Below are 26,010 nucleotides of genomic sequence, written 5' to 3' on the forward strand. Positions count from 1 at the left end.
AAAACATATGAAAAGGTGTTCAAAATCATTATTCATGAGGAAAATGCAAATTCAAACCACAATGAAATACCACTACACACCCACCAGAATGGCTAAAATTAAAAAGATTGACTGACAGTAACAAGTGTTGACAAGGTGTGGAACAACTGGAACTCTCCAATATTGCTAGCGGGATGGTAAACTGGTCCAACCACTTTGGAAACTATCTGGCAGTATGTATCAAAGCTAAATATACACCTAACCTATGGCCCAGAAATGCTAGCTCTAGATCTATAACCAAGAGAAATGAATGCATATATCCATCAAAAGACATGCATATATGGGGTGCTCAGTCATTAAGCATCTGCCTTCAGCTCAGGTCATGATCCCAGGGTCCTGGGATCGAGCCCCACATGGGGTTCCCTGCTCGGCGGGAAGCCTGCTTCTCCCTCTCCTGCTCCCCCTGCTTGTGTTCCCTCTCTCGCTGTGTCTCTGTCAAATAAATAAATAAAATCTTAAAAAAAAAAAGACATGCATATGAATGTCCATAATACAAACACTGTAAAAAATCAAATGTCCATCAACAGTAGAATAAATACACAGATTGTGGTATACTCATACCTTTTAATAATAAAAGAAAATAAACTACCAACAAATGTAACAATGTGGGTAGACCTCAAAAGTATGTTGAGCAAAAGAAGCCAGACACTAAAGAACAAAAAGCACATACTGTATGGTTCTATTTATATGGAACTCAAGAACAGGAAAACTGATCTATGATGATAGAAATCTGAATAACGTTTAACTTAGGGCAAAGGGGGCATACCAATTATAAATGAGCACAAGGGAACTTTCTGGGGTGATGCAAATGTTCCATAACTTGATCAGGAAGGTGTGTATATAGGTAAAAATTAATCAAGCTATATAACATAAGACATGTGCACTTCACTGCATAAGTTATTCCCTAATTTAAAAAAAAATCTGTTGAACACTCAAACATATTCAAATATCTAAAACTGCAAACCTTAGAATTGCCATTATAGCATTATCTTCCCATTTTTGAAAAAAGTGAATTTCAAGGTTTTCTCATGATTCTTTGTAGAAGAGTACAGACTACATCAATCATCTACTAAATGGGCAGCATATATCTTAAAAATTCTCACAGTGAGGAAATGTATTTACATGGCATATGTCAAGTAGATATGAAGATATTTTCAGTGAGAGCTAATACTCCAATCAAACTTCCCTGAGAATTGAGATTTCAAGATCTGTTTCAGGGCACCTGGGTGGCTCAGTCGTTAATTGACGGCCTTTGGGTCAGGTCATGATCCCAGGGTCCTGGGATTGAGCCCCACATCAGGCTCCCTGCTCAGCGGGAAGCCTGCTTCTCCCTCTCCCACTCCCCCTGCTTCTGTTCCCTCTCTCGATGTGTATCTCTCTGTCAAATAAATAAAATTTTTTAAAAAAAGAAAAAAGATCTGTTTCAATTTTGCTCCTGGAGTATTTTTTGTTTTTCATTTGTTTTTAAGAACTTTGGCTTTTCTTCTGAGCCTTTTTTTTTAAAGATTTTATTTATTTTTTTGACATAGAGAGATAGCGAGAGCAGGAACACAAGCAGTGGGAGAGGGAGAAGCAGGCTTCCCGCTGAGCAGGAAGGCCGATGTAGGACTCCATCCCAGGATCCCCAGATCATGACCTGAGCCAAAGGCAGACGCTTAACGACTGAGCCACCCAGGCACACTTTTTTTTTTTTTTAAATAAACTTAGACTATAGATAGTTTAAGTGTCATTTGTCTTTGGAAAACAAAAACAAATGAAATCTCTTGATCCACATTTCTCTCCAGCAACAGCCCCACTTATTTCTCTGCTTCTTTCCTAGCTAAACTTTTGGGGAAAATAGTCTGTATCCACATTTTTACTCCCTCTATTCCCATCCCTCCTTTAACCATTTTAATTTGGTATCCATCCCCACCACTCCACAGAAACCACTTTTATGTTGCTAAAACCAACTTGCAATTTTTTCCCTCACTTTGATTTTTCAGCAACATTCAACATAGCTGACCACCTACTCCTTCATGAAACACTCCCTTCTCTTGAATTCCATTATACCACACTCCGCTGGTTTTCCTCCTACCTTGCTGGCTGCTCTTTCTCTTTTGCTGGCTCTTCCTTCTCTACCTGACCCCACATAAATTAGATGTTTCTCAGGACTCAATCCTGAGGCCCCTTCTTATGATACATTCTCTCTTTAGGTGATCCCATCAATTCTCATGGCATTAAATATCATCTATGTGCTAAAAATGACCAAATTTCTTTTTTTTTTTTAAGATTTTATTTATTTATTTGACAGAGAAAGACACAGCAAGAGAGGGAACACAAGCAGGGGGAGTGGGGAGAGGGAGACGCAGGCTTCCTGCAGAGCAGGGAGCCAATGCGGGGCTCGATCCCAGGACGTTGGGACCATGACCTGAGCCGAAGGCAGCTGCTTAACCGAGTGAGCCACCCAGGCGCCCCAATGACCAAATTTCTATCTCCAACAAAACCTCATATTTAAGAGGGGAGGTTCACCAACCATGTCCCTGACCATTAATCTCCATATTAGCACTCTTTTTATTTCCTTCATAACACTTATATAATTTTAATTATTTCATTTGTTTCTTATTTATTCTTTCTTACCCAACTATAAATTCGATGGCAGCAAAAGCATTGCCTATCTTGTCTGCCACTGTATTGCCAATATTTTGCATACATGGCACATAATAGGCATTCAATAAATATTTTTTAAATGAATAATGAATGAAGATTTCTGATTTTTTGATTAGGTTGTGTTATAAATGTATTAAAAACAAGTCAAAAATAAATGTTATAAAACTTTTTGTTATTCAACTATCTTTTAAAATCAGCATTTAAATAAAAATTATATTCTAAACACATATATAAAGATGATCCACCACTACTAATCCAACATGTGCTATGAGACTGATGATAAGCTGCACTGATACTTTTCAAACCGTGGGCAATGCTTATAAGACTTTAATGTGCACAAGAACTCCCTAGGAACCTTGTTAAAATGCAGATTCTAATTCAACATGTCTGGCCTAAAATTCTGCATTTGTAACAACTGCCAAATGTTGCTGATGCTGCTGGTCCACAGACTATATTTAAATTAGCAAGGGTCTAAAGGATCCTTGTAAATGATTTATGAACTAAAATAAAAATTTGCTGGACCTCAACTTTGTGTCTAGGACTATGCAAGGTGATTTTCATATACATTATCTTATTTAGGCTGCAGCTATTCTCTTGCAGGATAGTAAACTCAGAGCGGTTTTCAACCTTACCAAGGCCAAGTGTCCCCCTTTTATTTTTTATTTTATTTTATTTTTTGCACCTCATGGTTATATTTATTCACACCACCAAGGAAACAACACATCTACAAGTGTACAGCGATATTCCATGTTCCCATCTAACAGAACTTCTGAGATTTACAGCCAGAATGATGTGCCATCTGATGTGTCCTCCAAGTAAAGCTGGTTAATAATGACCATGAGCAAGGGGCACCTGGGTGGCTCAGTCGTTAAGCGTCTGCCTTCGGCTCAGGTCATGATCCCAGGGTCCTGGGATTGAGCCCCGCATTGGGCTCCCTGCTCCGCGGGAAGCATGCTTCTCCCTCTCTCACTTCCCCTGCTTGTTTTCCCTCTCTTGCTGTGTCTCTCTCTGTCAAATAAATAAATAAAATCATTTAAAAAAAAAAAATAATGACCATGAGCATGTGCAAGACTTGAAGCTTTTAAAGCTTTACTTCTTTTATCAGCACTCCTGATCTTATAAATGATGAAGCCCATCAACCCCATTCCTACCCCAAATCCCCTGGCAAACTTAGGTATAGTAGGGCTTCATGGGGACCCCAACATTTTTAACAAGGCTTTGAAGCATTTCAGCACAGGACCCCCAGCTCAGGGCCCACCCTGACCCACACAGCCAATGATCTGGAAAGAAGTGCCCCCTTTTAAAAAAATATTTTATAATACCTCTTTTATCATCATGAATTAAATATAACCTACCCAGACATGTAAGATTTTTTTCTTTTTTTTAAAGATTTATTTATTTATTGGGGTGGGGGGGGAGAAAGCATGAGTGGGAGGGGCAGAGGGAGAAGGAGAGAGAATCCCAAGCAGACTCTGCCCTGAGTGTGAATCCGATGGGGGGCTTGATTCCTGGATTCTGAGATCATGACCTGAACTGAAGCCAAGAGTCGGAGGCTCAACCGACTGTGCCATCCAGGCACCCCTGTAAGCTTTTAATAAAGCCACAACTGTCATACAAAGGTGAAAAATGATAATAAAATAATCTGTATTTCAATAGGTAAGTATACCAGCACAATTATTTTAGAAAACATAATAATAAGGTAGTCAGACATATTTGTAGAATCACCATGAATGCAAGACCTAAAAATACAGGAGGATGCAGGTTGAATCAATAATGGCAAAAGAGACTTGGCTCTGAACATAACAAAGAATCATCTCTCTTCACTTATATAGTAATTGCATTCTTAGACAATTTAGACTGTATTGAAACCATGCAAAAATACTTAATATTTTCCATAAAATGAAGTTAGGTTCTGGAAGTCATTAGACATAAAATGTTACTGAGTGTCAGAAAAAGGGAAAAACTCCAACCTGGAATGAAGATGGCTTCCTAAAAGGGATGGCATTTGTGACAGAACATAATGAATGAATAAGAATTTCAATGGGATTTGTGGTGCTATTAACAGTGTTGGGAATTCAGGAGAAGTTGGTTTGAGTTGGAGAGAGGAGTTCATTTTTGGACTTGTTGGGTTTGAACAGCGTTAGAAAAATGGGGAGTTAGGAAAAGCAGTGCATATTCAGGGAACACTAAGCAGTCCAGAATAACATTAGAGGACAGAGGACACCACTGGAAGGTATATTGAAGCTACATTGTGGATTTTCTTAAATGCCCTACTAAGAAACTCTTAAAATGGTTTTTCAGTAGGGGAGTAACTTGATATTTTAGGAAGATCATTCTGGCAGCAATCCTCAAAATGGATTGAAGGAAGTAAGTCTACATACAGGGTTACCAGTAGAAAAAAAACATGTAACAGTCTGAATCCATAGTTTTCAAAATGTGTTCTATGGAACTCCAGGGTTCCAGAGGGCTGCCATAGGTGCCACTCTGTGTCAGGAGAAGGAAAGGGCCAACAGCTAGGTAAGCCTAGCAGTAGTCTGTTGCTCTCACCCTTCTCTCAACTGGGACATCACACTTGCATCTGTCCCACATAAGATTTTTTTATAAAAGGGTTTCTGGTGATAAAAAACAAATTTTTGTCTTTTTTTGTGTATCTCATCCAAATTCTTGTTGAATTGTGAGGCAGACCATGGAATAGCTCAAGGAGTCATCCTATAATATCAGTGTCACTGTATAAAGTACTAGCCACAAGATCTGTAAGCATTACATTAACTCTTTCTATCAACTTTTTAAATCCTTATTTGTCCCATTACACAGAGTAGGTCTCCATCCCTAAGTTAGGTTACCTGTAAAAATTCCCTAGGCTTGCTTAGGTTTGGGACAAATAGGGCCACATTAGGTCATCGATGTTTGCAATGGAAAACTGTGGAGTCCTTTGAGAAACTCCAGATTTCTCTAAGATGTGCACGGATGCTATTGGCTAGGCTAACATAGAAGCTATATACTTGTGTACTCTGGTTTCTCAGTCCTACTAATTCAATTAAATCTTTACAAAAGCCATTACATTTACAAATTTCCATGTATTCTTGTATTCCTTCAGGCCACTCAGAGACTCAAAACAGCAGGTTACATTCGTAAATGCCAATGACCTATCTTATACTGCAGTATTGTTTACCAAACAAGCTCACAATCTTATTTCTAGAATGCATGAAAAATGTTAAAATGGTGACTCATCCTAAATCTTTTATCCATTAATTCTGGGGGATTTTGTTTTTATGGTGGCAAGCAGAAGTCTGTTGGTCAGGATGGTCCATAAAGTCTTTTGTCCTACTGAAATGATTCTCAAACCAAGAGAGGTAGGGTATCAGTGGCTTACACCAGTTATAAAGAATCTCTCTCGCTTGAATCCACTGGCATACAACTGCTTTAGACAACTATTTCTTGTAGGCCAATGGGCCAGCTATTTCTCAAGGTTTGAATGGTACAGCAAAACATCTACGGTACCAAAATAAAGTTAGGAAGCTTAGTCTTAACAAAGGAAGTTGTAGAGCCAAAGGGACAGGGGTTTAATTTCTAACAGTCATAATTTCCTCAGAACTTGCTGAATCTTAAACAACAGTGGTGTCCAGAGACTACTTAGTTAAAAAGCATGCTTCTATCCCAGTAGTTTTTAAACTTTTTTTTGAAGAGGCACTTCATTTTTCAAATGAAATCTTACATAGATTACCACACATAAAACAGATAAAGAGGTACCTTAGTAGTATACAATATAGTAAGTTCCAATATATAATAATTACTGAAAGGTCAAACAATGAGAACAATAAGGCTGTTTTAACAAACAAAAACTAAAAATCTATAGATATAGATGAAACTTGCAGCTTTTTACCCAGCTTCAAATAATACATTATTTCTGTGTTTTGTTTTATTTGTCAAATGAAAAGAAATGAAGATGCATATATAAAAACCATTACCACTTGCAAGTGTTTCATATTATTTCAGAAGAGTTTTTAAACTATTCCCTGAAATTTGAAAGAAAATGGTAAGTAATCTTTGTTTCAAAGTTGAATCACTAAAAATATCTAACAAATCTTTACATTCTTTAATTCTGAACATAAAAAATAGCAAGAAGTAACCCAACCTTACAATAAGTATTTTAAAAATTTATAATATATAAGGGCACCTGGGTGGCTCAGTCGTTAAACATCTGCCTTCAGCTCAGGTCATGATCCCAGGGTCCTGGGATCGAGCCCCACATTGGGCTCCCTGCTCGGCAGCAGGCCTGCTTCCCCCTCTCCCACTCCCCCTGCTTGTGTTCCCTCTCTCGCTGTGTCTCTCTCTGTTAAATAAATAAATAAAATCTTTAAAAAAATTTATAATATATAATCATGATGTACCATGCTCACATTCTTATTATTGAGCAGTTAGTTACTACACTGTGGTAAAAGCATGTTCCACATACGTTAGCCTAAGCCTTTATGGGCACTTAGTTAAATAGAGGGAATAGGAGAGTTAATGATGTTTTTACTTAAATAATTTTACATGAGCAACTATGCACAGGAAAAAAAATACAAGTGCAGAACCACAATCTTACTCGTCACATTTATAAAATGTTAATATTTCAAAGTGTTTCAAAGAGTTGGTAAAAAAAAAGTTTTATTTGAGGCCAGAGTATAAATTTATAAAATGATAATCTTCAATGCATTAAAATTTGGTAAATGATATTCATGAAAGTCAAATGAAATTTAAATCAAGTTAGCCTCTGATGCACATCTGTGGTACTGTCTACATCGTATGCAAGCATAAAATCAACTATTAATGAGTATTAGTGAGTGATTTCCTAATTACAGAGATGAAGGCAGACGACAGCAAAAATGATTAATTGTTAAATATAAAAATTAGTAACCTTCAGTTTTCAGACCGGAGCTATTATGTATCAACTATGATGTAACTCCTTATCTATAAAGTAGTTATAGGTTTGTGAGCATGATATTTTTTTCATATCCACAGACTCTATATGACTATTACTATAGGAAACTATTCTGATGTACCAAATATTCTGATAAGTTAATAGTCTTTCAAATAGATACCACTTTGCAAGTGAACTGATGGTGCTGTGATAGAGAACTCAAATTAAGTGAAATATGTTGTCAACTTTAAGAATCAAAACATTTGTTATAAAGAAATGGTTTATTGTGGAAAGTGCAGTGCTTCACTGAAATAAAGACTGTAGCAAAAATTTTAAACAAATCCAAAAGTTAGAAGGCACTATATTACTTTGCCCAGAGTAGAGCCAATATTGGATTAGAAAAATATGGTAGTATTCATATTGTTGGATTTAGCCAACATTCCAAACTCTTCTACCAAACCTTTAATAACACCTTTGACAAATTAGCCAGCAAAATTAACTAGTTTCAATGTCACTATTTTTCTTACTCTCTTTACCCTAAAAGCTGAACAAATAATCAAATGACCAAACACACAGGCAACTCATTCATTAATTTATTCAATTAATATGACTGTAGCCATACTATGTGCTGAGGAATGGGCTGATGATAAAAAGAAGCCTACACTTTGGAACCTGACAGTCTAGAAGGAGATACAGGTATATTAACAACCAAAATAAGCAATAAATCTAGTTAAGTAATCTTTAGATAATTAAGAGTTACAAGTAGAAAATATAGCTTTATATTGTTTCATCAGTGATGCGATTGAAATATTTTCAGTTTCTTTTATTCTAAAAAAGTTTCCTGTATAAACCTACAAATAATTTGATGTGCCAAAAATTTCAGCTCTAAGAACATACATTAACAAGTACAATTTATGATATGTTGCCAATTCTATTGATATAAAAAGTTGGGAGGTAAACTGATGAATTTTTGACAGTGAGTAAAGAGTACTGTTCCATAAATACATTTTATTCTGTTTCATATTCATTATTAAACACCTACTTTTTTTTAATCTCTCCTAAGTGGAACACATATCCACTATAATACGGTATCAACTTCATTTTATTTTGATTTACTCTACACCACTTTGGACTCTTAAGAACTTTAATTTTGGATACAGAAAGCAGATTTCAATTAATACTGAAAAATAATCTCATTCAAAATCACTGGGGATTAAAGTATTTTGATAATTATATAGTAATAATAACTAATAATTATACATAGATCATATTTAAAATAATCTACATATAGTAGAAATATAATTATTATTTCATCTTTTTTTTAATGATTCAAAAGACCTTAGAGTCATCCTTATGGTTTTTAAAAAGCTGTATTTTTAAAAGGCTAGATAACAGAGTGATCTCTATGTCCTGGTGATGTTTAGGATCTCTTTTCAAAATAATAAATGAATCCTTAGCACAAAAAGTCATTTATTGAGCACCTACTACAGGCAGGTTTCTGTATTAATCTCTCAGTTCTTCTCATACATAGTCTAAAACTACAGCTTGAGTCAGGATCCTATTAACACTGGATGTCTGATAAAAGATCTATGAATAACCTTTTAGTCCTAAATAAGTGAATATATACAGTTAATATATTGACAAGTTTACAATAATGTATTACAAAAGTATTACTGGAAAGTTGTATGCTAATTTTATGGTATCATCTATATCTTACTGGTTGAGAAAGCAAATTTCTGCTATTTGATCCATATTTTAATGGACTAATATGTGATCCTGAAATCTACCAATATAAAGTTAATAGATAAGATTTGACTTTAGGGATAGTTTAGCCAAAAATACCCAATAACATTTTTGTTTTCTTGGCTTTCTTTTTCTGTTATACTGTTTAATTAAGTACTTTTAAAATTTTCTGAGTCCTAGCAAAGAATTGCTAGCACCAATCTCCTACTCATAAAAATTAAATAAAAAGGCATCATAATAAACATAACAAAATTACTTTTCAGCACTATTTTTTTAAAGATTTTATTTATTTATTTGTCAGAGAGAGAGAGAGCACAAGCAGGGGGAGCAGCAGAAGCAGAGGGAGAAGCAGACTCCCTGCCAAGCAAGGACCCCCAACGTGGGACTTGATCCCAGGACTCTGGGATCACGACCCGAACCAAAGGCAGACGCCCAACTGACTGAGCCACCCAGGCATCCCTTCAGCATTATTTTCTTAATTGAAGGCAACAAACTCTGAAGGTCTTTTATGAACCAAGAACTATTCCTGGTACTGAGCACACAAAAATAAGACATATTCTCTGCCCTCTAGAAGCTTAAAGACCAGTGGGGGGAATAAATATTTAAATCAATAAATAACTTCAATACAATTGGCAGAAGTATGCACAGAAAGGAAAATCACTTAGCTTAGGTGGAGGAAGGTGAGGGACCAGTAGGGTGACCACCAGAAGGCATCAGAGAAGGTCATCAAAAGGCGGGCATCTGCAGAGCCTTCACGGTGATGATGCCTGAGCAGATTCTTGAAGGATAAGTAGGCATAACCAAGTAAAGAATGGGCTGAAGACTTTAGTGAAGACATGGAAGTGTGAAATCCCATGTTGGATCATAGGAAGCACAAACAGGAATTTTCTAAAATTATGTTCCATCAAGATCCTGTGGCCTTTCTGTAGCTTTTGTTCCTTTGAACTTTACCATTTCATCCTTCATATGCTCATAATGGAGGGCTGGCAAACTCCACCATTTGGAGGCTATATCTCTGTAAAACTCAACCATCCAGAGCACAGAAAGGGACTTAGAAATGAAAAATGGCTTCCACAAAAGCCATGTGGTAAGAAGCAGAAGCTGACATCAAGAAGGAGACAAATAACCCTGGAATATTTAGTGTGGAGGCATTCAACTCTGCACAGTTCAAAACCCCTCTGAGAATATATTATAGAATAATAATACATCACCTGATGGTTAGAATAGTAACCCAGGGTCACAAGATAAAAGGATCTCTTGTGTACCTTGCTTATAAGACAGGGGGTTGTGTAATAAATACACTTAGGAAGATCTCTAGCCAATATTGTTTAAATAGAAAGGTTTTATATTAAATGAGAGAAACATGTCAATACCTATGAAATTCGTATTTGTGAACCACCTCAGTTCTTAACTGTAACAGACAGAAGAACTACTGTTATTACAACACAAATAACAAAATTTAGCAACATCAAGAGTCTTTGGATAGAAAATATTTAGGATTACAGATTGAGAAAAGAAAAAAGTTATAGCTCCTGATTTATATGTATTAACTTTTCATTTCTACATGACAAAATATCAATTTCAAAAGCTTATTTCATCTGACATCTTCACACACAGAATGTCTCAATAAACGTTTGTTGAAGAATGAATTTAAGACAGATTTTATATGCTGAAGGAATGACTAAACAGGTTCACATTTCACAACAAACTGTAGCATGTTAATCTGACCACCAAATTAGGCAGAAAATAAAGGTATTCCATAAAGTATTCTGCTTTCTCATACTGCCAAGAAACGAGAGGTATACACAGTCGTTCGAATCTCTGTATATTAAGGCCAAAATGTCAAAATAATTTAAAAAATATTTTAAATATCAAACACATGGGCCAGTTAATCTCAGGTGGCTATAATGAACTAGATATTTTACTACATCAACTACTCCGTCCTCAAGGACCTGATGTTAGAACAGCCAAATTCACATCACTAATCTTTTTTAAATTGTATTTTTTAATTTAAGTGAAGTTTTTGCATTAAGCATATTATATGCCATCCATCTCTATAGACCTATGAATTTAATCTACACATCTAAACTCACAACTGATCACTGCCTATATTCTATATTCCATCTCTTTCCATTTATAGTTTGTATGTTCTAACTCAAATTCTATACAAGTTTTCATTCCTTTCTTATTTAGACAGTCTATTCAGGCTTATCTAAAAGTCCTTGTTAGGGGTATTACTATCCCAAATTATGCTATTTAGCTAATAATTTCTTTATTTCACATTAAATGAATTCAGGAGTATTAACATTTACAGGGAAACACTTTGTTTCCACGGATTTACACTATTCTGTATGTTAGTCCGGAGAACTGAAATGATTAAGAAAAAATAGTGTTGGATATTGATTTAAACTTCACAAAAATAAATTCAGCAACTCATCTCTAATAATTAAAGCATGAGAATTTTTAAAATTATTTTTTATAATGTACAGTGACCTAATTTTTTCCCTGTTCTTGGCCAACCAGACCTTTACATGTTAACAATTACACTTCATAAACCATTTTTAAATATTCACAATGTCAATTTTTAGAGCTAGTTTAAACCCCCAATAATTTAAAATTTAACAGCATAGTTTTTCATAAGAGAAAACACCTGAAGCATTATTCATAATGGCCATTTAAGTTTCCATATCCATACTAAACACATACTGTTCATTGACTTGTTTGGCATTCTACAAGAAAAAAAAATTTATATGGGCCACGGCAGTTAGAAAAATTGTAGGCATAGCCATGTACAAAGTGAGGATTCAGGACCACAATACTGCATTCAATTAGATTGTGGCGGGGGGGGGAAGCTCTACCACTTGTATCTTATGTCCCAAAGTATTTAATCAAATTTAAATAAATTCATATACTCTAGACTTAGAGTTGCCAAAGATCAAGGTTCATTGGCAACAGAAGATCCTTTGATTATTATGAAACAATCCATGCTATTCATAATATTTATCAAATTAACATTTTTATTAGGTGTCAGTATCTCATTTATTAAGAGAAAGAAAATGTTTCTCACAAATTCTGATCTTCGAAATATCACCACCTTCCCCAACTTGAAAAGCATCTGCCATTTTCAAGGTTTTACAAACACTTGTTGAAAAGACCACTGATAAGTTTACAATAGCAGTGTGAAATTTTAGTTATCCCAAGTAAGTATATACTGGAAATTTTTTGAGAAGTGAGGAGTTTCACGACTTTCAAAATTAATTCAAATGAAACTTTTTAATTGAGCCTTTGGGTAAAGAAGGATCATTAGAAGATAGAGTTCCAAGGGAACCACCAGTGCCAACCACTTAAAAATTTACCTTTCCCATATGACAGCATTTACTCTTATTAGAAAAAAAAAACTGTCACGTTTCATTCTAAAGAAGTCACTCAGATTAGTATAATTCCAATGGACACTGAGGCCATGGACGAAATAAGCATCCAAAAGGCTCAGTGATTCCAACCCAGGTTTGTTGCCATTTCAGGGACGCCCCATAAGTACTCTTCCTCTGCAGACTTCGAGTTGATCCCTCATGTCTGACAACCCCTAAGACATAAAATTGAGAAGAAGTTATCACTTTCCAAAGTTAGGAGGGGGCTGGGGGGGGAGGGAGCAGTATGAGAGATGTATGAGAACCGACACGCTTTGCCTTCTGAAATGCCTCGTATTTACTTTTGACAAAAGAAATAAATAGAAGCAAAACCGAGATTCAGAAGGAACTCTCTCTGCTGCATGCACCGGTCGAGCTTTTCAAAGACCCCTTAGAAAAGAAGCAGGCTGGAGGCTCACCTTCCATCTCGCCGCCGGGCTGGGCTGGGCTGGAGTTGCGCTCTGGCTACCCGGCCGCTCCACGTGCTCCTGCCGTCGCCGGGACGCAGCGCGCAGCTGGCGGGAGATTCCCGGCGCGGGGAGTCCCCGGGATCCGGCCGCCGCGTCGGCGCAGATTGAAAGGGGCAGGAGCCGGCGACCGGCCGGTGCGCGGGGTTACAGCGGCGCTGGCTGGCGGTGGCTTTAAAGCACGCTCGCCGCGGAGCGCCCGAGGTTCCGCACCTCCAGCCCCCTTTTGAATGTCAAACCCGAGAACCAGATAGGATGGAAATGGCGCATCAGTAAATTGTCCCAAAGTGTCTATTTAAGAAGGATAATGGATGGGAGAGTAATATGGGGGGGGGGGGGGGGGGGAGGAGGAGGGACGATCTGTATTGTTTTCTTACAAGTTTCAGTTCAAAGAGGTTTGTCTTAAATTTAACAAGATCTGGAACTTTTGGTCTAGACTCGGGGATGATAGCCATGAATACCGTCAAAGAGAACTCACTCCATTCGAAGTATTATGTTCTTCTCTGTTTTTCTTTTCACATGATAATTCTTGGTCCAAGTTTTCAGAAAATTCTAAGACAGTTCAAAAGGATTTGGGCACTTTTATCAACTCAACTTTTTCATTTCGGGAAGCAAAAATTCTCTCACTTTTGTTTTCCCTTCTGGGAACTGCTTGCCACCACTCACAAAATACTGTGCACTCCATGTGTTTATTTTCTACTACTCTGCCTTCTTCCAAGTAGGATCTGAGACAGCTTACAAAAATACATATACATACATATATCAGAAAAGTAAGTAAAGAAAATAGAACTAAGGGGAGGATGTGATAAGATAGTAAAATTAACTCAAAGATGTTACTGCACAGAAACATACCAGTCAACATCTTTCCCTAACATCCTTCCCGCTTTATAGAGGTAAAGCACAGATTTGACTATAGGAAAAGGAAAGGGGAAGTGCCCGTATAACAAGTTTTCAAAAGCAGAATTTTTCTTTACATTGAAGTCTAAGGGACATTGTTCTGGTGAATCCTTATAAAGATACCCATTGTGTTGAATTGGACATGTGAATGATACTCAAAAAGGCCACTTCCACCCTTGTTAGAAAATTATATTATTACTGTATAAAAATATAATTCAGACTTAAGTTTGGGGGGTTGTGCTTCAGCAGACCATATCAGAAGAAACCCACACTTACAAGTTAAAGTGTCCATGTTGTAATCTATGAATTTTAGTTTATTTTAAATATGCCTTGGTATAGAAGGCCAACATACGTGTGTGTATCTATATACATACACATTTATGTGTGGTGGGTGATATTTTTTAATGAGTAAATAACTTGCATTGGCTTTGTTTTAAGATCATGACACCATGGTAGTATCTCTGTAGATTGTATGGGTTGGAGTTCTACAGGATAATATCAGTTTTGGAGAAATACTCTAAACACCAGGTCTAATTATAGTATTGAAAGGGGAAATTTGTTGTTTGTTAGTTTCTAAAAGCAAAAATAGCACATCAAAAGTAGCAGAAGAGGAACTGTAAAATTTCACAGGGATGGCTTAAGGATGAATAGTTATTTGGTTGTTAAAAGGATGTAAAAACTGTTATTATACTTAGCAGTGGAACGTGTTACTACTCTATAAATAATTAGTTCAAAATGGAGTATTTCAGACTCCAGAGAACGGTACTTAGGAGAACAGATAAAAAGCAGGTGGATGAAATAATTTATGTAGCTACTCCACCGTCAAGAAGGTGGAGCATAATCCCCACTCCTTAGTGTGGGCTTCACATAGTGACTTCCTTCCAAAGAGTACAGTATGTAAGGGAAAGAAAAGAGTAATTTTCAAGTAGAAAAATCTGACAAACACTAACTTAGCCAGGTGATCAAGGTAACATCAACAGTGATAAAACGTGTATGTATGTATGTACCCTTAATATGATGTTAAAACGATAGTATGTACCCTTAATATGATGTTATGGGAATGGCACTTTATCTCTATAGTCTTCTACCTAAAAATCTATAACCTTAGTAGAATAATGAGAAAACATCAGACAAATTCCAATAGAGAGGCATTCTGCAAAGTACCTAACCTGTTAAGGTCAGGTGATGTCATCAAAATTGTCATTAATTGTGAAGATAATCAAAAACAAGAAATGTCTGAGAAAGTCACAGCCAAAAAGAACCTAAGGAGATAAGGAGACATGATGACTTAATGTAGTGTGGGAATCTGGATGGGATTCTGGAGCAGAAAAAGAATATTAAGTAAAAACTAAGAAATCTAAATAAAATATATGCCTTATTTAATAGTAATGTATCAACGCTGGTTCATTAATTGTGAGAAATGTACTATCCTAATGTAAGATGTCATTAGTAGGAAAAACTAGGTGGGAGTACACAAGAACTCTGTACTATACTCACAGATTTTCTGTAGATCTAAAACTGCTCTAAAATTAAAAGTTTATTTTAAAAGAATGGAGGGGTACTTTCAACAAACAACTACTACTCATTTGGTTAAGTCTCTTCTCACAGTATTCAAAGTTTATCACACAGGATTTATAAGGATCGATTACTTCTAATAACTGGGAAACTAATAAAACACTGTGGATTTATAATGTACTTTGACTAAAGCTGGAATGTCAAACTGCTAGGGAATTAAAGATAATGCCTAAATTTGTCTTCATTATCACCACCTCAAGAAGGAAGGGAACAGTTGAGACTAAACCATGAATCTAGACACTGTAACTGACATGGGTGGATCTGACTCACCGAATCACATCTTATGGCTTAAGCTATGTAGGTATAATTAACAGTGACTAAAAATGAAATCACTGACAAAGGTTGCTCCTGGACCATCTGAGATAGTCCAAGTACTGACTTGGCTCAAAGGAAATAAAACTGAAAACTCTTGATCTCACCCAAAATAATCATTCTGCACCCTGTCTGAACCTTGGTCTCTTTACCCACCAGCCTACTCAAAACCAACCCCGAGGATGTCCCGCTGCTAAGAAATAGACAACAAACAGGCCACCAAGCTGGTCGCCAAGAAGGAACCATGAAAGACGCGGGCATGTTCTCTTTCTGAGCTCTGTGAACTTTACTCATCTGTCATCCGTCCCCACAGGAAAAGCACACTTGGGGGATCTTGCCTTTTGATTGCGCCCATTTTTCAAAAGCAAGGTTACTTCAGGACCCTAGATAGATTTGCATGGGGGCCTCCCAACGCCGTCTGATACTTGATGTGGAAATTAAAGGTTAAATGTTCCTCTAGCGTGGGAAGGCTGGAGACGCCTTGTTGGCGCACGAGTGGTTGATCTTCAGGTTCTTCGTTTGGGGGGCATAAAATGCAGTTAGGTAAAAATTGGGTGGAAGAATTTGTAAAAGATCCTGCACACAACTTCAGGCAGAATTCATGAGATGCAAGGCACCGGAAATTCCCACAGGCTCTGCTTCCTGTGAGGAGGAAATTCTCACACGCGTCTCCCTCCCTCCGGTCCTAATGTAATTGCATCTTTACTCGCCTTACCCCATCGTCCTATTTGGGATCCACAGTATTCCTCTCGTGGATCTCTTCAGCCTCCAGAAAAGGAAAAAACCGAAACGCGAAGGCTTGGCTTCTTTAACATTACTCTCTCCTTCTCTCGGGGGTAAGGAACGGGGCTACTCAGAGAACTAAGTCACAGAGAGCGCGGGAAAATGGCGCCAGGCGCGAGGCACTCGCACGAGGGCGTGCGCGTGCGCGCGAGGGGGCGGGGCGCTCGCCTCCTATGCTCGGACCCAGCACGCGCCCGCCCTGCCCCCGCGCGCGAGGCCCCAGAGCGCGCACGCGCTCTCCTGTGCGTCCGCTCTCGCTGTAGCGACGGACCAGTAGGGGAGCTGACCCCGGCGGTTTGCTCCGCTCTGTGGAGGAGAGATGGGGAGGCGCTGGGCCTGGGCAGAGGTAGGAAGGAGCCCGCCCCTCCACGCCTCCCGCGACGCTAGTCCCTGAGCCGTGATGCGAGCGTGGGTCCTACTCTCCGCGGTGCTCTGGTACCTCACTGGAGGTGGGGCTCCTCCTGCCTGCCCCTCCCCTGCCCACCCGCCTCGCCCCCCCCTTCCCAGTCCTGCCCCCTCCTCTTCGCTGCGCCCTGCCCCACTCTGAGTCCCCGCTCCTCTTCTACCTAAAAAGTTAATGGTTTCTTTCTTCCACAGTTGGATGGCAGCGTTCTTCTGAACGTACCGGGAAAGGCCTCATTTATGGCAAGCCGGGACACCCAGGTACTAAGGACCTCTTCACCCGCAGAGTCTTATCAGAAGAGCCGGGTGTGCAGTGGCCCTGCTTAATGTTCTTCCAGCGAAGGGAAAGGGAGAGAGAGTTCACTGAATGTCCGCCTGGTGCTTGGCACTCGCGTCATTTCATCCTTACAGCGACGCCTTAGTATATCACCTGGCCTAACGCCACACAGCTCGTAAAGAGCTAGGATTCAATCCAGATCTTTCTCTCATGCCACCTCACTTCCAGGTGTCTGTGCTGCTTTGCAATGTGCGAGGCCCACTCAGAGTGATTTCCAGGACTGCAGGTCCCTCTGTTTGGAGCTCCTACACATCCTTTAAGGCTCAGCTCAAAAGTCGTTTATCACTGTGATGACGCTTTCCCACACTCCCCAAGGAAGATTGGTAACGCGGCTAACTTTAGATAATTTGGGACCAGTTCACAGCATTTGTCATGTTTGGGATCGCTCCATGTTTGGAGCCCTTCCCCTTTTTCCTACCCCCCCAAATTGTGGGACGGTGTCTTCTTTGTAGGTTTAGGGCCTGGCATTCAGTAGACTTTAAAATCAATATCTTGTGGGACTGCGTTGGTTCTAAGTAGAGTATTGCTGCCTCTACCAGATCCGAAACACAGAATAGGTAACTGCAGAAAATCTTTCTAGTATGCCCCTGCATAAGCTTAATTATTGTTCCCAAAAGAGGACATTTATTGTTAAATATCAAGTTCCTCTTAGGGATGACAATGATTATCTTGAGAATAGTTTTGCAACCAATTTCAAATCCTTTTCTGATCTTTAAATCAGTTCCATTAACCCTTCAAAGAATTGTGATTCAAGTGAGTTCTGAATCTGTACATTAAAAGGAACTAAATATTTCATGTACATTTTTATAAACAAAAATATATCACAGAAAAAAATACTATCAGTCTAGAGTTTTAAAAACTTATAAGAAGAAATTTATATTAGCATTCTAAGTGTTACAATGATATGCTGATTTTTAAAATACTGAAATCCAAAAAGAACTACTCAGTGTGTGTTTGGGACAAAATGGAAGGAAGTGTATTTCTTAATTTAATTTTGCTTTATATTATTTTGTCAGTGAAAATATATGTAAAATTACATCACAGTAGCCCAATCCTTGCCTGTATGGATTTTAAACGTGCTAAAAAAGAAACAGTGGACCCCACCTACTTATGGATTGGGCCTAATGAAAAGCCATTAACAGGTAATTTATTTGATCTTAGCTATCTTCTTAAATGATAGGGACTTTTTTTTTTTTTAAAGAAAGGCACTGTCACTTACTGGGATGAACAAATTGAAATTTAATTTTAACTGTGGTTTCACCTGCTGCATACTTAGATACAGCAAATCGTGTTATATCTAGGTCTGTGCCTTATTTTCTATTTATGAAAAAAACTGAAGCAGTAATTTTTGTATCCTTCCCAGAGCTATATTAGTTCAAAAGTTTTTATAAAACCTAAAATTTGGGGCACCTGGGTGGCTCAGTCAGTTAAGTGTCTGCCTTCTGCTCAGGTCATGATCCGAGGGTCCCAGGTCAGGGAGCCTGCTTCTCCCTCTCCCTCTCCCCCTGCTTGTGCTCTCTCCCTCTCTCTTGTCAAATAAATAAATAAAATAAATAAATAAAATCTTAAATAAATCTGTCAAATAAATAAATCTTAAAAAAACAAAACAAAACAGGGGCGCCTGGGTGGCTCAGTCATTAAGCATCTGCCTTTGGCTCAGGTCATGGTCCCAGGGTCCTGGGATTGAGCCCTGCATCGGGCTCCCTGTTCAGTGGGAAGCCTGCTTCTCCCTCTCCCACGCCCCCTTGCTTGTGTTCCCTCTCTCACTGTCCCTCTCTGTCAAATAAATAAAGAAAATCTTTAAAAAACAAAACAAAAACAAAATTTATCTTTGTAGCATCTGTATTGGAGATGAAGTATCTAATATGTAATTTTTCATGATGTTAGTGTATTGGAATATTAGCATTATTAATTTCTGTCTTATGTGAGGAAATTGTGTAGTACTACAGAGCAGTGTAATCTCATTTACTAGATTACCAGCATAAACCGATTGAAATTAGAGGCCAACCCAGAAATGGACTCTCAACTCTATGGTCAACTAATCTTTGACAAAGCAGGAAAGAATGTCCAATGGAAAAAAGACAGTCTCTTCAATAAATGGTGTTGGGAAAATTGGATAGCCACATGCAAAAGAATGAAACTGGACCATTTCCTTACACCACACACAAAAATAGACTCCAAATGGTTGAAAGACCTAAACGTGAGACAGGAGTCCATCAAAATCCTAAAGGAGAACACAGGCAGCAACCTCTTCGACCTCAGCCGCAGCAACTTCTTTCTCGAAACATCGCCAAAGGCAAGGGAAGCAAGGGCAAAAATGAACTATTGGGATCTCATCAAGATATCTTTTGCACAGCAAAAGAAACAGTCAACAAAACCAAAGGACAACCAACAAAATGGGAGAAGATATTTGCAAATGACATATCAGATAAAGGGCTAGTATCCAAAATCTATAAAGAACTTATCAAACTCAACACCCAAAGAACAAATAATCCAATCAAGAAATGGGCAGAAGACATCCAAATGGCCAACAGACACATGAAAAAGTGCTCAACATTGCTCGGCATCAGGGAAATCCAAATCAAAACCTCAATGAGATACCACCTCACACCAGTCAGAATGGCTAAAATTAACAAGTCAGGAAAGGAGAGATGTTGGCGGGGTTGTGGAGAAAGGGGAACCCTCCTACAGTGTTGGTGGGAATGCAAGCTGGGGCAACCACTCTGGAAAACAGTATGGAGGTTCCTCAAAAAGTTGAAAATAGAGCTACCCTATGATCCAGGAATTGCACTACTGGGTATTTACCCCAAAGATACAAATGTAGGGATGTGGAGGGGTGCGTGCACCCCGATGTTTATAGCAGCAATGTGCACAATAGCCAAACTGTGGAAAGAGCCAAGATGTCCATTGACAGATGAATGGATAAAGAAGATGTGGTATATATACACAATGGAATATTATGCAGCCATCAAAAGGAATGAGATCCTGCCATTTGCAATGACGTGGATGGAACTGGAGGGTGTTATGCTGAGTGAAATAAGTCAATCAGAGAAAGACATGTATCATATGACCTCACTGATATGAGGAATTCTTAATCTCAGGAAACAAACTGAGGGTTACTGGAGTGGTGGGGGGGTGGGAGGGATGGGGTGGCTGGGTGATAGACATTGGGGAGGGTATGTGCTATGGTGAGCACTGTGAATTGTGCAAGACTTGAATCACAGATCTGTACTTCTGAAACAAATAATGCAATATATGTTAAGAAAAAAAAAGATAGCAGGAGGGGAAGAATGAAGGGGAGTAAATCAGAGGGGGAGACAATCCATGAGAGATGATGGACTCTGAAAAACAAACTGAGGGTTCTAGAGGGGAGGGGGTGGGGGATGGTTAGCCTGGTGATGGGTATTAAAAAGGGCACGTTCTGTGTGGAGCACTGGGTGTTATGCACAAACAATGCATCATGGAACACTACATCAAGAACTAATGATGTAATGTATGGTGATTAACATAACAATAAAAAATAAAAAAACTAATGTATGGTGATTAACATAACAAAAAAATTTAAAGAAAAAAAATTAGAGGCCAAGAAATGAGTTAAAGAAAACCAAAATATATATGTATATATATGTATACATATATATATATTTTTTAAGGATCTTATTCATTTATTTGCCAGAGAGAGCACAAGCTGGGGGAGCAGCAGGCAGAGGGAGAAGCAGACTCCCCGCTGAGCAGGGAGCCTGATGCCAGGCTTAATCCCAGGACCCAGGCATCATGACCTGAGCCGAAGGCAGCTGCTTAACCAACTGAGCCACCCAGGCGTCCCCAAAATATATTTTAAAAGTGTACTTATGTGGTTTTCCATAGAGTAATAACAGAATTAAGATTTTTTTGAATTCTTGAAGTTCAATAGTTCATTAATTTTTTAAATTTTGTATTTATTTATAACCCCAAGTTTACTAAATAATGTCTGAATTGTTATATGTTAAATAACCAAGTAATTTCTATTTCTGTTTAGGAAATAATCAAATAAATATAACTAAAACAGGAAAGCTGATGATGGAAGATTTTCTGGAGGCTTTTTCTGGACTTTACACATGTACTCTTTCTTATAAGACTGTCAGAGCGGAAACTCAAGAAGAAACGATAGTAAAGCAGAGATATGACTTTATGATCTTTGGTAAGAATATGGGCACATTTTAACTTATACATTTAGTTTGGTTAAGAATTAAATGTATGGTCTCTTCATTTAGTGAATATGAGTCTGTTGTATACAATCATTATGACTTATGGAGTATTTTGGCGTATTTGACCGTGCAAACTCTTAAATTGATATCTAGATACTGTGTCCTAAATAATCCTCTTTCAGCCTCCCACTTCCCACCATCTGAACAATCTACTTTACCACAATTTTGCCAGCTCATTTAAAACTGATGTTTAATTCTATAAAAGCAAATTGATGATCCTTTTCACTGGACTGTGCTGACAGCAATGACACTTTCTGCAAATTAAACATTCGCCCATCTTATTTTTTTTATACTTTTAACTTATTTATATATATATCCAGCCATTTCTTCTCTTGTACTGAGTAGATAACATCAGATGAAAACAACCTTTTTTCATTAAAGTTATTAGTTTTGTATATTTTTTGAGGACAAACTGATAAAATATTTTATTAGATAAATTTCTATGCTGATTTGCAAGATTAATGAGATTTAATATTACGTTATTTGCAAATTGTTTAGTAACACAAAGCTAACACAATTATTTTTATTCTCATCATTTTTTAAAGCCTATCGGGAACCTGATTATTCATATCAGATGGCTGTACGTTTTACCACAAAGTCTTGTCAAGGAAGATACAATGACCTGCTTTTTAGAGTGCTGAAGAAAATCTTGGATAATTTAATCTCTGATTTGTCATGCCATGTCATAGAACCATCATATAAATGCCATTTTGTTAAAATTCCCAAACATGGCCTCATGCATGAGCTATTTATAGCCTTTCAAGGTAAAGAAAAAAAATTAACATTTCTTTAATGTGAGATATCTCACAAAATAGTAAGCCTTAAATATTTGTTAAGCACTAAAGTATATTGTTGGTTCTAGCCTGGTTAAGGTTTTAAAAATTAATATATTAATTATTTACTTTAAACAATGGTATATTGTTGCTTATCTTTTATTTTTTTACTTATTTTTTTAAGTAGGCTCCACGCTCAATGTGGGGCTTGAATTCGCAACTTTGACCTCAAGAGTTGCATGCTCTGCCGACTGAGCCAACCAAGCACCCCAGTATTGTTGCTTATCTTTTAGAAGTCAGTATCATTTCATAAATACTATCCAGCCAATATTTAATTTATGAATTCCTAAAAACTTAAATTGTGTTTTTGAAAAGAACCTATTAAAAGAGAGGAACCAGGGGCACCTGGGTGGCTCAGTCGTTAAGCGTCTGCCTTTGGCTCAGGTCATGATCCCAGGGTCCTGGGATCGAGCCCCGCATCGGGCTCCCCGCTCAGCGGGAAGCCTGCTTCTCCCTCTCCCACTCCCCCTGCTTGTGTTGCCTCTCTTGCTGTGTCTCTCTCTGTCAAATAAATAAATAAAATCTTAAAAAAAAAAAGAGAGAGGAACCAAACCAAATTGATTTCCATTCATTGTAGTTACTTTGATTAGCCCCCAGATGGAGTGAAATCATAACGTATAAATTATTCAAATTGTGCACTTTATTACTAGGATTAGATAGATTAAACACATGCATGCATACATACTGAATTCAGCATTCAAAGCTTTATTGGAATGGTTGGAACTTTTTAGAATTCTTTTGTGAAGATACCATTTTTTTCCTCTCCAGTTAATCCTTTTGCACCAGGGTGGAAAGGTGCATGCAATGATTTGGCTGACTGTGAAGATATCACTAATCATAATATCCTCCAGGTGAGAATTTCATTGTAGGGGGAAAGTATTTGAATAGTTAATAAAGATGTGTAAAAATTTTTGTAAATAATTCATCTTATTAATTTAAATGTTTCTTCAAAAATCGATTTCTCCATGTTGTGAATATTAATAACAGACATTCTAAGCAAGTAGATTTAAATTACTATTTTTAAAAATGTAAAGTATTGATATTTGATTTCAGTTTTTTAAGCAGAGATTGTGAGAGTCGGTTATATCAAGATGTTTTGGAATAATACATCTAGAATAATATATAGCTCCCCAGGTTAATAGTATGTATTTTTTCTATGATGGAAGGATGGGTCCCTGGTTTTTGTTTCCCAGATGGTAACTCAGTAGCAGCTTGAAGAACAGCCTCACAATCATGGAATCCTAGGTTAAACCAGTAGTTCTTCCAAAATTGTATCTCTGCTGGTCATAATTGTTGCTTTCCCCTCTGCCATTCTCAGAGGCTAAGGGCATGGTCTAAAAACTCCCTTTACTCTCCTGATCTAGTTCCTGAGCCCATTAATACCCTTAATATTGTGCATGGCTTATGGAAAGCACTCAGTTAATATTAGTTATTATTAAACTCTGTGTTCAAAAAATAAAAATAAAAATTATGTCATTGGTTTTTAATGCTGATTAGAGAACAGTTTTGGTTTCCATTTTGCTTGACACTTTGGAATTAGAAATAATGAACTCTCAGTTATCCATACATGAAATAGACATGCTGCAAATAATTTAAACCTCCGTTTACTTTTTCTTAACTATTATACATATGAATTGACAATAATTGATAAGGTCAAGGCTAGACAAATTTTAGTATTAACACACAACTTTTCAGGAATTCATCTGTTGGATAAAGCATGACATGTTTATACTATATTTCATTGCCTCTGATACAGGAGGATAAATTTGGTTCACAATTTAGTTATTGTACTTCTTTCTGGTATTTTAAAATCTTAGGCAAGAGATCGGATAGAAGAATTTTTCCGGAGCCAAGCATATATTTACTACCATGACTTTAATAAAACTATACCAGCTATGCATTTTGTGGACCACAGTTTTCAAGTAATACGTGTGGATAGCTGTCGTCCAGGCTTTGGAAAAAATGAAGGTCTACACAGTAATTGCGCTAGCTGTTGCGGTAATTATAAAATATAAATATTAACTATTTAGGTTATATAGTCAGAAGAATAGATTAGTAATTCCCTTAGGATAATTGAATATAGTGATTCTTTCACAATAAGTTATATTTAGTTAAAGGGAAGTAAAAATTCAAAGCCCAAATTTCTAAATATAATCATCCTCATGTGTATTAATTCTTCCTAATGCACTCTTCTGTTTTATAAAACATTTCTATAGTGTTCTGAGTTAAGCTGCTATGCTACAAAGGAAAACAACAGAATGGTCCTATCTAGAAAACCGAATTGCTTTTTCCTAGAAATAGGAACTCATAAATGGGGCACTGAAGAAGATACTGTAAAATGCTGATGTTAAAGGAAAAAATAGGATTCTTTCTCCTACCTTTAAGATCATCAAATTACAGTGTTTCAAACTCATAAATAATCTTCCACAACTTAATTGGCTGAACATTACTCAGGATAGCATAGGTGTAGAAACAGTGTGATACTGAAGGTAAGATTTATATTACTGGTATAAAATACTTCTAACTGACATGATAGTAATCTACCCCATATTTTTCCTTTGCAGTGGTTTGTAGTCCTGGGACTTTTAGTCCTGATGTTGATGTTACTTGTCAGAGCTGCATTTCTGTCCACATTTATGGAGCTAAATCTTGCACATAAACTTCAAACAAAAATCATATTATGAAGACTAGAGGTGAAAGTATTGTTACTTGCTTGTGGAGGTGGGGAACATAGGATAATTTGTTCACGTCCCGGAGCATCAGAGATCCATTAAATAAGACCAGTAAGACCAAAACATTGGAAAACATACATTTTAGAAACTTTAAAATGATAGTTGACATGGCATTTCTAAGAAGGAATCTAATATCTCCAGTGGACAAAGGAAAGTGTATTAGTGGACGATTTTCAGTGAAATATGTTTTGCTGTTTACAAACTGAATCTGTTGCTCTGTACGTAAGCCTGTATTAAGGTCAAGAAGAGTGGCAAAGTTTAATATAATAAAAATTTTATACTTACCATATATTAATTTGTTGGAAATCACTCTGATATGATATAAGGCATATATATTACCTTTGTAATTAGAACCAAAAAAGTTGTTTCTTTTGGTCCCTTTGCTTTTAGTTTGTTTTTTAAATAATTAGTTTTAAAAGTGTAGTGTTAGATGGGGCACCTGGGTGGCTCAGTCGTTAAGCGTCTGCCTTCGGCTCAGGTCATGATCCCAGGGTCCTGGTATCGAGCCCCACATCAGGCTCCCTGCTCGGTGGGAAGCTTGCTTCTCCCTCTCCCACTCCCCCTGCTTGTGTTCCCTCTCTCGCTGTGTCTCTCTCTGTCAAATAAATAAATAAAATCTTTAAAAAAAAAAAGAAAAAGATTTATAGAATAATTGAGCAGATATTACATAGAGTTTCGTATACCCTC

At 37.4% G+C, this 26,010-nt stretch overlaps 2 protein-coding genes and 1 pseudogene across 4 annotated transcripts in view; 1 reads left to right on the forward strand and 2 right to left on the reverse strand.

Annotated features, from left to right (window-relative positions):
- IKZF3 (IKAROS family zinc finger 3) overlaps window positions 1-13,336 on the reverse strand; it is an 87,869-nt gene extending 74,533 nt beyond the window's left edge. Inside the window, 1 exon segment of the mRNA XM_027626601.2 lies at window positions 13,158-13,336. Within this exon segment, the coding sequence (XP_027482402.2) occupies window positions 13,158-13,164 (7 nt within the window). The 5' untranslated portion in view covers window positions 13,165-13,336.
- LOC113939807 lies at window positions 3,738-4,125 on the reverse strand (annotated as a pseudogene).
- A 3,665-nt stretch (window positions 13,337-17,001) lies between the features above and the next one.
- On the forward strand, window positions 17,002-25,732 carry ZPBP2 (zona pellucida binding protein 2). 3 transcript variants are annotated; one of them, XM_027567584.2, is made up of 8 exons: window positions 17,002-17,118; window positions 17,370-17,435; window positions 18,528-18,653; window positions 21,530-21,691; window positions 22,304-22,522; window positions 23,360-23,442; window positions 24,409-24,589; window positions 25,156-25,732. In XM_027567584.2, exons 3-8 carry the CDS (start codon window positions 18,575-18,577, stop codon window positions 25,248-25,250), a joined length of 819 nt encoding a protein of 272 aa, XP_027423385.1. In that variant the 5' UTR covers window positions 17,002-17,118; window positions 17,370-17,435; window positions 18,528-18,574; the 3' UTR covers window positions 25,251-25,732. The 3 variants fall into 3 exon arrangements, with proteins under 3 accessions (XP_027423385.1, XP_027423384.1, XP_027423383.1); XM_027567583.2 differs by having other exon boundaries at window positions 17,006-17,207; XM_027567582.2 differs by having other exon boundaries at window positions 17,006-17,221; window positions 25,156-25,727.
- The last annotated feature ends 278 nt before the right edge of the window (window positions 25,733-26,010 follow it).

The sequence above is a fragment of the Zalophus californianus genome, chromosome 16 (assembly GCF_009762305.2).
Source record: "Zalophus californianus isolate mZalCal1 chromosome 16, mZalCal1.pri.v2, whole genome shotgun sequence".
Taxonomy (NCBI): domain Eukaryota; kingdom Metazoa; phylum Chordata; class Mammalia; order Carnivora; family Otariidae; genus Zalophus; species Zalophus californianus.